Genomic DNA, 12586 nt, shown 5'->3' on the forward strand with positions numbered 1-12586 from the left:
AGACGAAACCAATGACATCAAAATAGGTCCAATCCGAGCCCAAATGAGTCACATCAAGCGATCTAGACATATTTGAAAGCTTCAAAATATAAATTGAATAACCAAATGACTTCTAAATGTACTATGCTTATAATCAAATTGAGGGGATTGATGAGAAAAATCCAACGTGCTCAAGATCCTTGAATTATGACATCATTAAGATACTTAAATATTTGATAAAAGTTCTATGATCGAGAGAATTAGTATGGGTCGTTCGTTGTATCACTTTGAATTCATCACAGATCTTCTCTGTATTTACAGAGCAAGTCACTCTCAAAAATCTATAATAGGCCCTCAGTCTCACATGGACGGGATATTTGGAAGTTTGGACCTTGAGCTAAAGATCAAGAAAGCTATAAGGCTTGAAGAATCCTGGAGCTCCACCTCAACACCACCGCTGACGAACCCTATCCGTTAAGCCGTTGCTCCTGAACATCAGCCCGAGTATTGTCATCGGACCTCAGTCCATCCACCACCACCAAGTCTCCCTTCAACTACTGTTGTCCGCCGACTGTTATCCCTCTAACAACAATCGCTCGCCGACTATGGTCCCTCCGACCTTCGTTGCCCACCGACTCTAGTCCCTCCGACCTCTGTCACTTGCCGACTCCGGTCCCTGACACCGTCACTTACCGACTACAATCCCTCAAACCTCAGTCGCCTTTCAACTTCGGTCCCTCTGACCACCGCCGCCTGTCGATTCTGGTCCCTCAGACCACAGTCACTCACCCACTACCGTCACGAATGTTCAGGACAACAAATTTAATATTTTCTAATTATTAATTTAAAAACATCATCATAAAAAAAAATTACTTAGACTATACAAAAATAAAACGATGATTAGGATTGTGTAACCATATAATTAAGCCGATCAATATCACACACGTTACAAATATGACATTTTGAAGCATAAATAGACTACAAAATAGATAAGCATGCAACATGAAAAATTAATATATGGAAATCAATAAATAACGAAAAAAAAAGCATCAGTTATATCGGGTCACGGATGCCTACGCCCCACCTACCCCATCGGAAAAGAATCTCGCACTAAGAAGTGAGGGGCAAAATTGTAATAAGGATGAAAGTCGTACCCCTTACAGATTCACTCACCGACTGTCCGATCCGTGTTATTGACTCAGCTGAGTCGGAAGATCATCGTGAAGCGGTATCTCGACTCCGGTTCGGTACGCGACGAATCGATCCCGCTTTCTCCGCATTTCCGCCATCCCTCCGCGGCGAATCTCAAGTTTTTAATGCACAGGATTTTCCGGTTCAGGGGATTCCGGTTCATCGAACCGCATCTCTTCCGTTGCTCTCCCTTCCTCATCCTAATCTATACTGGTCCTGGGTCTCGTCTTCCTGCTGCTATAAATAAATTGGAGTCACTCCTTTGGATTTTCCCCTTTAATCTCCTTGATCCATGTTGGAAGGTGTTATTTCTGAGAGAAAGGAAAGATCTTTGGTGAGAAAGAGAGAATATGGGATCGCTAGCGCCGGAGCTAGGGCTTGATCTGAAATTATTTACTAAAAGAACGATTTTTAGCTGTTTGAAGGATGAGATTCCAGACGGCAGCCGTGCCTCCAAGCTCGAGGATTTCGCTCGGAGGCTTGAAGAGGAGAGGCGCAAGATAGAAGCTTTTCAGAGAGAACTCCCTCTATGTATGCTTCTGCTCGCCGATGGTACTTTCGATCTCAAACCATATTTATATTCAGTTCATTATTCTTTTTTTTTTGTTGAAAAATATATATTTTTTTCCTCATTTTGATGGTTGTGGAATTCGTGGGGTGTAGTGATCGGTGGGCTGAAACTGGAGATGGATCAATGCCAGAGCGGCGGCAGTGATGACTGTGTTCTTGAGGAATTTATTCCCCTCCAAACCAGATCGGATGGATACAAGGAGGAGAAGAAAGCGATAAATTTGGAGGAGAAGAGTAAGGAGAAGATGGAGTGGATGAGCTCAGCTCAGCTCTGGAGCGATAACTTGAGCTATGAAAGCATCGATTGCAAGGAATATTCCCAAGAGGTGCTCATCTAAGAACTGATCGTTTTTTTCTCCCCTCGTTTTCCTTCTTTGCTATTACTGAGTAGGATTGGCTTTGTGTGTTTTTAGCAGAAGAAGGATGAAGGATCCCATAGTCGGAGGGACTGCGATGCCCTGTCTCTTGAATCCAAAAGTGACGGCGCATTTCTACCGTTCACAGCCATGCCAGCGCCTAGGAAGGAAGAGGAGAATCTGAGCATCCCGTTGCCGGATCTTTCCTTCGTGCCCCTTCCAATCAAGGTTCCTTGCTCAGCTCCGATGGCCGTTACCAGGGAAGAAGACAATCACAGCAGTGGCTTGAACTCGAAGGCAGTGACAATAGCATCCTCTTCCACTGGAAACAACCAGCTAGGCTTGATGCCACAGCAGCAGTATCAGCAGCATCCGCAGAGGAAAGCACGGCGGTGCTGGTCACCGGAGCTTCACCGGCGTTTCATCATTGCTCTTCAGCAACTCGGCGGTGCGCAAGGTTAGATTGGAAATTTGGAATGTTATGACAAATCTGTTCATAAAGTGAAACGTAAAGGTGACTGAATTCGTTAAAAGTTTTTTACTTTGATGGGTAATGATCAGAAAAAAAAAATAATAGTAATAATTTTAAGGCTCTTGGCTTGTGGTTTTTAGTGATGCTACTGTGATTGAATTGGAATCTGAAATTCAAGGGCGGTGATTGAATTCATACAGTATTCTACTTTAGTTTGTGATTATCATTATCTGAAAAAAAAAAAATTGGGGGGGGGGCTTATAGCGTGTAGCTTTTAGTCCTACCTCTGTAATTGAATTAGAATTTTACATTTCTGCGATTCAAAGGAGCTAGGCAGCAAAACTAGACTAGATCTTTTGCTTATTCAGAAATTTAAAAGACTAAATCAAATTAAAGCAGCGTTGCCTTTTTTCTCTTGCAGTAGCAACTCCAAAACAGATCAGAGAACTGATGAAGGTTGATGGGCTGACTAATGATGAAGTGAAAAGTCATTTGCAGGTTAATTCAAAGTTTTTTATCTTAATTTTAATCTTAGTAAATCACTGCTAATCTTTTGTTTCCTAACCTACTTTCCTGTGATCCATTCTCCTTTGGTTCAGAAATATCGATTACATACTCGAAGAGTGCCAACTTCTGCAGCAAATCAAGTAAATAGGCCTGTAGTCATGGTGGGAGGCCTGTGGGTTTCTCAGGATCATTGCTCAACCTCCCAGCAGAATGCCTCACAGTCTAGATCACCACAAGGCCCCCTTCAGTTAACTTGTACTGCACAGGCTCTATCTGTGACTGGTGGAGACAGCTGCGACGATGATGGAAAATCAGAAAGCTATAGCTGGAAATGATCTGAATTCATCTATGCCGATGCTCCAGATGCATGGCTACATGTGAAAGCAAAGATCTTGCGAAGTTGACGCTCACATTGAAGATAAAGCTGTATAGAATGATTCAGAATTTTGCTGACATGATAGCCGGGTGAAAACGATGACTCCCTTATCATAACATAATAATATTGATGTTTGAATTCATAAAAAGCTGGAATATTTACACCAAGGAGAGGAGATTTGGAGCTGTTCGCCTCAAGTTTTGGCTAGAAACTCAGATTTCCACCCACTGTCTTCAATTTTCTTATAGTATTATGCTTATTTATGTGATATCTACGGGACAAACATTTTGTTTTCCCTGAGGCAGAGATATATATTACTGGTTTTGAGCATGCTTCTCTTGTTTTGGATTCTTATCCAAGTCTTATCTGTTTAAACTTCCTTGCTGATCCTTTATCTTATTGTATATGATCTGATAAAAGATTCACACCACTGTTATTTTGAGTCTTCATTTAATAAATTATTCACATTCTGCTAGAATTTAAGGCTTCATTTGAGACGGCTTTCTTACTGCTTCTTAAAACAGCTTTTCAGTATAAAAATTTAAATTTTTATACTAAAATGTTGCTTTAATAAGCAGGAAGAATGCCGTCCCTTGAACTACCTCATTGCTATGCATGGCTTTGCACTCTCCCTTAATCACTAAGACATCCTGCACTTTTCCTTTGTTTATGAAGTTTGATTTTTCCAACAAAATGAACTCATCTTTGCCATGAGAATATATTGTAGTTGTGAATGGATATGCCTTTCTTTCATCTTATCCTCTCACATTGCTCTGAAATTATTTTGAAATATCAAAGAATCTCTTCTGACATCCATCCTTTCAACTTGTTTCTTGTAGGAAGGATTTGTTCATTTGTCTCAACCTTCCTTTTGGTTGGAATCATTCATCACTTACCTTCTGGCACAAATTGCCATTCCAAGTGGCTATTTGGTTGATTGAAAATCTGATTCCAAGTTTATTTTTTGTGGCTCTGCTTGGTTAGATGATATTAGAGGGAATAAATAAGCAGTTTACTTTCAGAATTTCAAGTCCCTTTCTGTAGTGAAAAATAGATTGAAAAAATTATTGAAATATCATTATGACTCTTTTGTCTTATAATCACAAGAAACAAAAGCTCAATTTCTCAACCAAACAAGTGGATGACAATTAATTTCATTTCGATGCCTTTATCATATATATATATTTTTTTTCACAATTCCATCAAATCATATAGAGATTGCCTGTTATATGCAGATTTTGGCAAATCCAAAGCAAAGGGGGGAAATATTGGGCTTCGTTTATGACGGCTTTCTTATTGCTTTGCAGTTTTTTAGTACAAAAAATTATAAATTTTGTACTAAAAAGCTGCTTTAAAAAAACCTAAGATGCCTTAATGCTTCATGGTTTATCCATCTGAAAAGTTATCAAACTGTGAGAGCTGGAACTCATAAGAGAACCAAACTCAATTGTTAACCTTTCTTTTGTGTTTGATTGATTCTTCTTTCTAAAAGGGCCAAAGCCTAACTGAGCTCTATAGCTGGACCCACTGGCACATATTTTCCATTGAGAAAGGTAGAAGCTATTAGTTAAATTTCCACTCATACAGCCTCATTATCTTCTTCAAGGAAAAGATCTGAGCATTGAAGATACCTGCAACTAAGCTGGAGAGAGCACATTATGGAAAGTAGTGGGTGGGACAAAAGAGTCTCCATCACACTGATGAAGAATAGAAAGATAAGGTTTTTTTGGGTTAGATATACAGTGAGACCACGTCAATGGCATGATCCTTCTAATAATGACTGGTTATTATTTAAATCTAAAAAAACCAACCAATATTGCGACTGTAATTTTGTTTCTTTTTGACAGATTACAAGATTAAGCTGGTTGCAGCTTGTTCTGCAAGAATGGGTTGTTTGGTTAGGTGAAATTTTAATTTTTGTTTTCTTTTGGGCAGTTAAGATACTCATACATACAGCACATACAAAAGATTCAATTCCAAGAATTCTTATTAGTAGCCAAAGCTCTGAATATTTTGTTCAGAACTGACAATTTGTAGAAGTTGCTTTGAGGCCATTGTGGCATTTTTTGTGCATTTTGACAGATGGATAGTGATGAGATTTTAAGTTGAAAATCAAATATTCAATGGATTGTTCGCTTGGATCGGAAAAATTATGGCGTGTGGAGTTCAGATTGTCCGGATTTGTGAGGGTACACAGTAAATACATTTGATTTTTACCAAACTATGTATTTACTGTGTATTTTTTGTGTACCGTTATAAAATTTAGATGCAAGATGTATCCGGACTCTGTATGTAATAATCTCTCCTTGGATCGAGCTAGATCTTGCTAAATAATTTGAGCTGAGCAATGAGCCAATTCTTTTTTTGCTTACTCTTATCTTCAATGGGCCAGAATTAAATAGAGCATGTTTGAGAGATCTTGGAAATATAAATTACATGTATATGTATGTGTATAATTTCCTTTTAACAACACAATATAAATCCATTTTATTATTTGAAGGGGAGTTGCATATTGAATATTTATTTTTATATATTATTTTAATAAAAAATTGAATCATTGGATTATCTAATAGTACCGCTTTTTTTAATTTAAAATATATAATTCTCTCTTCATTGTTGGAATAATGATACTACATAATTAAAAGTTGAAGATATCAGATAGGTACATCAAACAACATTATTGAATTTAGGATCCATTGAAATAGCTTTCTCAGCTTTGTTTTTTCAAACTTCAATCACAATTCTGTTTAGCTACTGTTTTTTTTTTTTAAAATATGTGCTACGAATCTGCTATTTTATAGTAGCTTTTTAAAAATAATTTTCATTATAATAATTTTACAACTACATCTACAAAGCTAAAACCGTCCCAAACAAATCCTTAATCGGACGGTGCTATTATTCCTCCATATTCATTTCTCCTTTTTTTTTTTTACATTTATAACTTCCAAGAAAAAAAAAGACCAATTGATTAAATTCAAATGACTCATATATTTTTGTGATATCCCAATCTAATTACATCTCTTAGAGTCTGTTTTCGATAGTTGCAGGTTTTATAAAGTTGGTTAAAATTTTTACATCATGAATAACTTAGCTAATCTGATTGTAAGAAGTAACTTTCTTCTATAGAAATTTTTGAGAAGATATGAAAAAGTTACACGAAGGTAGTAGCCAAATAAAATTATGATAGTTCTTTGAAAAACAAAGCAGCAAAAAAACTGTCCCAAATAGATCTTTAGTTAGTTTAGATAATACAACTCTTATATATGATAGATCATGTTGCAAAAAATTTAAGAAAAATATAAAGCAAAAAAAAGATCAAATAAGCACCCAAAGTAACACATTTTTAATATTTTTTAAAAGAAAGGTTCATTATTAATTTTCCAAAATAATGATTGATGATGGAAAATATACAAAAAAAAAATTATTGTAGTTTGAAATCTTGGTAAAATTAGAAAAATTATGATACTAACCGCACAATGAATTTAATTAATAATATTGTATCATTGTAGTGCATGTGTGAGGGAGAGTCTGACTTCCTATTTAAACTTTTACTTTACAAACATGATTCATAACCTAATGGTTAAATATATATAATCTACTGCTGCTTGTCTGAGTGGTGAAGAGCTGGCTGGGCAAAGCCTAGGTCCCTAGTTCGAATCCCTTGGCAAACAGTGAAAGTCTTAAGTATTGGCCCGTGTAAATTGGTGTGGGTTGCATGCTAGGTCGACCAGGATTTTCATTGGCCTAAAGACAGTGCTTACTCATCACCAAAAAAAAGGAATTAAATATAGTATTATTTTTTTTCAAAATCAATTATTCCAGTCATATCTCCTGTTTGAGTTTGGTTCAGCACATCATAACTCATTTACAAAAGTAATAATGTAGAATATAATTTGATCTTAAATTTTAAGAACTTATTTACAAAGGCATAAAGTAGTTTGAAAAAAATCATGATTTATTTTCTTCTCAAAATAAGCCAAAGTGCAGGACATATTAGTCTATTTTAATGGGAGAACAAGTTCAAGACTAAATAAATGAAAATGAAACTTACATAATCAAACTAAAAATAGAATTTTGATAGACAAAAGTTGAGCTTATGTATAATAAATAAATATCATCAAAGTTCACTGAATAAAATTTATTTTTAGAATTAAATTATGATTATTTCCAAATAGTTATGTTAAATTGATTTAACATGTGAATTCTATAAGAGTTATTCATATTGAACCATCTCAAAAATCGATCATTAACTTACTAATTTATTTTTTGCCTTTAGGTTAAAGCGCAATGTATATTCATAATTATAAAGCATAATATGATTAGCTCGATGTCCTAATTTGCATTAATATGAATGTGAGCATAATTTTGTAGAGATGATATCATACACAAGTTATATAAGATATGAGTTATATGATATATGATATAATACATAAATATGATGATGCTAACATTGATACAAATATAGATACAGTTATGTGACACACTTGATATATGAGATTGATACATACAACATAAATAATATGAAATGACATATGAATGATAATCATGATGTTGATCGACATTGATAATAATAGATCTAAGATACAACTGCATTGTTTCATTACTTCATATAATAGTCTTTTGATAGCCCATTTCCTATGTGGGATAGAAGTCAGGTAATGATTATTGTTTATTTTCATGATTATGATTCATAATGATCAGTATTGTTCATGCATACATATTCTTAAGCATGTTAATTTATGATAAATAAGATTCATTGTTGATTTGAATGATTGTATACATATTGTTTTGCTTGTCATACATTGGATGCAGTTGTAGGTTTGGTTTAACTATCGGGCTTCTGCTCATTATGTAGTTTTTCATGATTTCAGGAAAGGGTGAGGATTGCTGGTGTAAGGCATCCAGTTCTAGTTGAAGTTTTTTTTTCTGTTCATTATTTTATAGTCAAGAATGTATTAAGATAGATTGATTTAAAAATTTAGTTATGATTAATGCAAATAATTTTTGGAAGATAAAATTATATATATATATATGAAGATGAATTGAAATATAGTTTCCATTGTATAGATTATCTTTATAAAGATGATTATTAATGGCTCTAGTAGATGACTAAAAGATTTAAAATAGATAATTCTTTCAAATTAGATTCTAAGGCCTGGCAGAATGGTATCAGAACAATTATTGGTGGATGAATTGAATTGGAATCAAAGTCGTATGAGTTGATTTGAGAGGGATAAGATATAGGCAATGTTAAGATGCATTTTCTTTGCATTCATGATATGCGCGCATGTGTAAGAATATTACAATTTGTTAGAAAATAGAACTATACAAGTGTCAAATGAATTTGAATGATGAAGATGTGCCAAATGAGTAGTGTGCAATAGCAGCTCCAACGAGTTTTGAGAGCATGATGTTGTCTGTCATTCTGATATCCTAGTTAATAAGCAATGCCTGAAGCAAGCAAGCTGGGAATAAGAAAAATGAGGAAGATATAAACCTCTAAATATTCCACAAGTTAAAGCTCTCGTTGTTCAAGGGAGTCGTAGAGCCACATGCAATAGAATATTGATTATTAAGAATTGAAAAGATAATTACCAGCATGCAACGTTTAGAGAATAAGAAGATTCCCTTGACAGTGTTTATATTTGAAGGTGAAGTTAAAAGATATTGGATTGGGCAATAGAGAGAGAAATTTCAAAGCAAGTTGAACTCTCATATCAGGTAGAATGAGTTTGTTGGTACATTCAAGGATTGATTCATACCACATTAGCACGACAACAAATGTAGGAGATTTTCATGCAGTTAAAGCAAGGGAATATGACAATGAAGTAATATGAAGTGGAGTCTATAGCATTGGCCATATATGCTCCTCAAATAATTAATACATGAGAGAAAAAGTGCCACTTTTTTTTTTTTTTTTTTTTTTTTTTTTTTTTTTTTTTTTTTTTTTGAGGTCTTAGAGATGAGTCGAAACCGCTAGTGCCTAGAAGAATTATAGAGTCTTTAGAGCTGGTGGAAAGGCCAAGACTGATATAGAATGATTTGACAATTCTTCAGTTCAAACAAGATATGACCATGAAAAGAGTGGGTGAAGAGACATGAGCATGGGAAGCGTTAGCGAGAAGAAGAACAAGTATAGTGATTTTAGGTCAGGATCTATGGCATCTACAGTAGCAACTCAAAGTGTAATCGTTGTGGAAAGATACATTCATGCTAGTGTTACCTGTTTAATAGACAATGTTTTAGATGCGGACAATAAAGACATAAGATTATAGATTGTCCTCAGAGAGGATAGGGAGGAAGATTGTTATCTTGAGTAGAGCAGTCATGGCAAGCCTGTAAATGGAGGATTATATAGGATCTAGTATGTATGTTGAAAGTTTTGTAAATAAAGGTGATAAAAGTAGCATAAATAGGGATCAACCTACAACGATGACACTTCATGTTCTGACAAGAGTATACAATCTATAGCTGCAAGGGCAGCATTATATAGTATATTCTATGATTGATTGATATATTGGCATGCATTTCTATATGGTTGAAACATGATTTGATTGATTAATTGATGTGATAAGTAATCAGTGGTTATATTTATCTTTCAGTGATTCATAGTGAGAAATTTCGAGAACGAAGTTTTTTTAAGGAGAGTGAAAAATAATAACCTTAATGTTTGCATGATTAAAAATTCATTAAAAACTTGTAGTTGATTCATAAGAAAATTTGTATGTGCAAATATATTCTAGACGATAAGGTTATTTATGTTGCCAAATGCCAATTTTATGTCGATTACTTCTAGTCAAGTTCAAATAAAACTAAAGGTAAGGCTGGCAAGAAATAAAATGAGAAGCTTACGCTAAAATTTTGAAGCTAGAATTAATGACGAGCTAGGCTTGAGTCTGTTATCTAAATACCAAGTTCTTTGCTCTGCCCACTTAGCAATACAATACAAGATTTGATAAAATGATGACTCCCAACACTACAAGAAATTGGGTCAATAGCGACAAAAAAAATAGAGACAAAAATAAATTGGTCGCTAAAGATATCTTTTAGCGACCAAAAATTAGTAAGGTTTACTAAGATTTTATTTGGGACAGCTTTTTTTATTGCTTTTAAAGCAGATTCTTAATTAAAAATATATTGAAATAGTCAAGAATGTATTAAGATAGATTGATTTAAAATTTATATATGATTAATGTAAATAATTTTTGTAAGATATATAAAATGGACTGAAATATGGCTTCTGTTGTATATATTATATTTATAATGATGATTATTAGTGGCTCTAGTAGATAACTAAAAGATTTAAAATAGATAATTATTTCAAATTAGATTCTAGCTAGGGCGTGACAGAATGGTATCAGAATAATAGTTGGTGGATGAATTGAATTGGAATCAGAGTCGTAGGAGTTGATTTGAGAGGCGTAAGATATAAGCAATGTTAAGATGCTTTTTTCTTTGCGTTCATGATATGCATGTATAAAAATGTTACAATTTGTCAGAAAAGAGAACTATACAAGTGTCAAATAAATCTGAATGATGAAGATATGTCAAATGAGTAGAATGCAATAGCAGCTCCAATGAGTTTCGAGTGCATGATGTTGTCTATCAGTCTGATATCCTAGTTAATAAGCAATGCCTGAAATAAGCAATTTGGGAATAAGAAAAGTGAGGAAGATATGAACCTCTAAATATTCCACAAGTTAAAGCTCTCATTGTTCAAGAGAGTTGTTGAGCCACAGGCAATATAAGATTGATTATTAAGAATTAAAAAGATAATTAGAAAATCATAAACTTTAATGGCCTTGGAATCTGAAGGACAGGTTTGTGAGGTTTCCCATTTTTCCCAGAATTTTTAAGGCTAATATTTGCTGCTTTGAGAGGAATCTTCTTATTGAACAATAGCATCATGAGCAAGTATTTGTGCTTCAGTTCCTGCCTTCAATTGGATACCAAACAGCTCCTTAACCAAAGAGAAAGCTCATCATCTGCAACCTTTTAGGTAGGATTAATTGTGATCTTAGATGCTAATCATTTTCTAGATCTGCTAACTTTAATAACAAACAGAATGTTACTTTTGTTCTAAGAAAATATGTCATTAATTTATTCGAGAATGAACTTTTCATTTGGAAATATATATTATATTATCACTGTTAGAATGGTAGCATCTCTATAATGTTGGTCTTGCTGATTTAAAATCTCTTAAAACAGTTTATTCAGACCAATTTGTCTTAATTACATGTTCTCCACTAAAGGAATACTGACTTTGAATTTGTTTAAAGGTTTCACACTATGTAGCAGGCAAGCAACTTTTGGAAATGATGCCGTTGTTTTTTTTGGTTTTTTTTTCCTTCCATGGATCATGGATATATGTGGCAGACCCTTTGAAGCTTGCATATGCCATTTGTCATGCCTTCTTTATGTTTTAATGATCTCTCTCTCTCTTTTTAAGTTACATTATGTTAAAGCTCGTTTATTATTATTTTCTCTAAGGGGCTGTTTAGAAGTCAAGTGAGCAAAAAGTAAAAGTAAATGCAAGTCTTTTGAGAAATTTGGTGTTTGATTTGATGAAAATCAAATCCAAGCTAAGTGAATGCATTGTTTTCCATTCAAGTTCATGTTTGAGGTAAACCGTTTTGGCTCAGTTTTGAGCAAGAACTATTTACGTAGCTCTAAAGCTTGCTTGAGCACCGCCACCTCATTGTCAGTTGCCACCCACTACCGTCCACCAACGACCACAGACGCCTCCATCTACTACCCCCGCCACCTGCTGCCCACCGCTGTACCGCTGGCTATCGCCACCATCACTGCCGGCCTCCAATGTTGACCGCTGGTCACCAGCCATCGCCGACCATCTCAAGCACCCTTTTACACTTTACATTGTATTCACTTTATTTCAAACCAAAAAAATTAAAAAAAATAAAAAAGGCATATTTTTTTACACTCATCCAAACATATTTAAAATCTCAATACAAAAGTTAGACAATTCATCCACTCAACACTCTATCTACAACTCTAAATTTATCCTCTTTACAAATTATTTTCCTTATTTTTAATTGAATATATTTCATATACCAAAAAAATAGCCCTAGATATTACTAATTTTTTTATCAATTCATTCATTTAATATGCTAGAAG

The 12586-nt window shown here is 34.4% G+C and overlaps 1 protein-coding gene across 2 annotated transcripts; it reads left to right on the plus strand.

Moving 5' to 3' along the window:
- The first annotated feature begins 1406 nt into the window (after nt 1–1406).
- On the plus strand, nt 1407–3926 carry LOC110116301 (transcription factor NIGTH1). Of its 2 annotated transcripts, none has more exons than XM_020849831.2 (5): nt 1407–1722; nt 1834–2066; nt 2154–2553; nt 2990–3066; nt 3168–3926. In XM_020849831.2, the coding sequence occupies exons 1-5, from the start codon at nt 1521–1523 to the stop codon at nt 3408–3410; spliced, it is 1155 nt and encodes a 384-aa protein (XP_020705490.1). In that variant the 5' UTR covers nt 1407–1520; the 3' UTR covers nt 3411–3926. The 2 variants fall into 2 exon arrangements, with proteins under 2 accessions (XP_020705490.1, XP_020705492.1); XM_020849833.2 differs by having other exon boundaries at nt 1415–1722; nt 2157–2553.
- Nucleotides 3927–12586: the final 8660 nt, after the last annotated feature.

Source organism: Dendrobium catenatum, unplaced genomic scaffold, assembly GCF_001605985.2.
Source record: "Dendrobium catenatum unplaced genomic scaffold, ASM160598v2 fragScaff_scaffold_601, whole genome shotgun sequence".
Classification (NCBI taxonomy): domain Eukaryota; kingdom Viridiplantae; phylum Streptophyta; class Magnoliopsida; order Asparagales; family Orchidaceae; genus Dendrobium; species Dendrobium catenatum.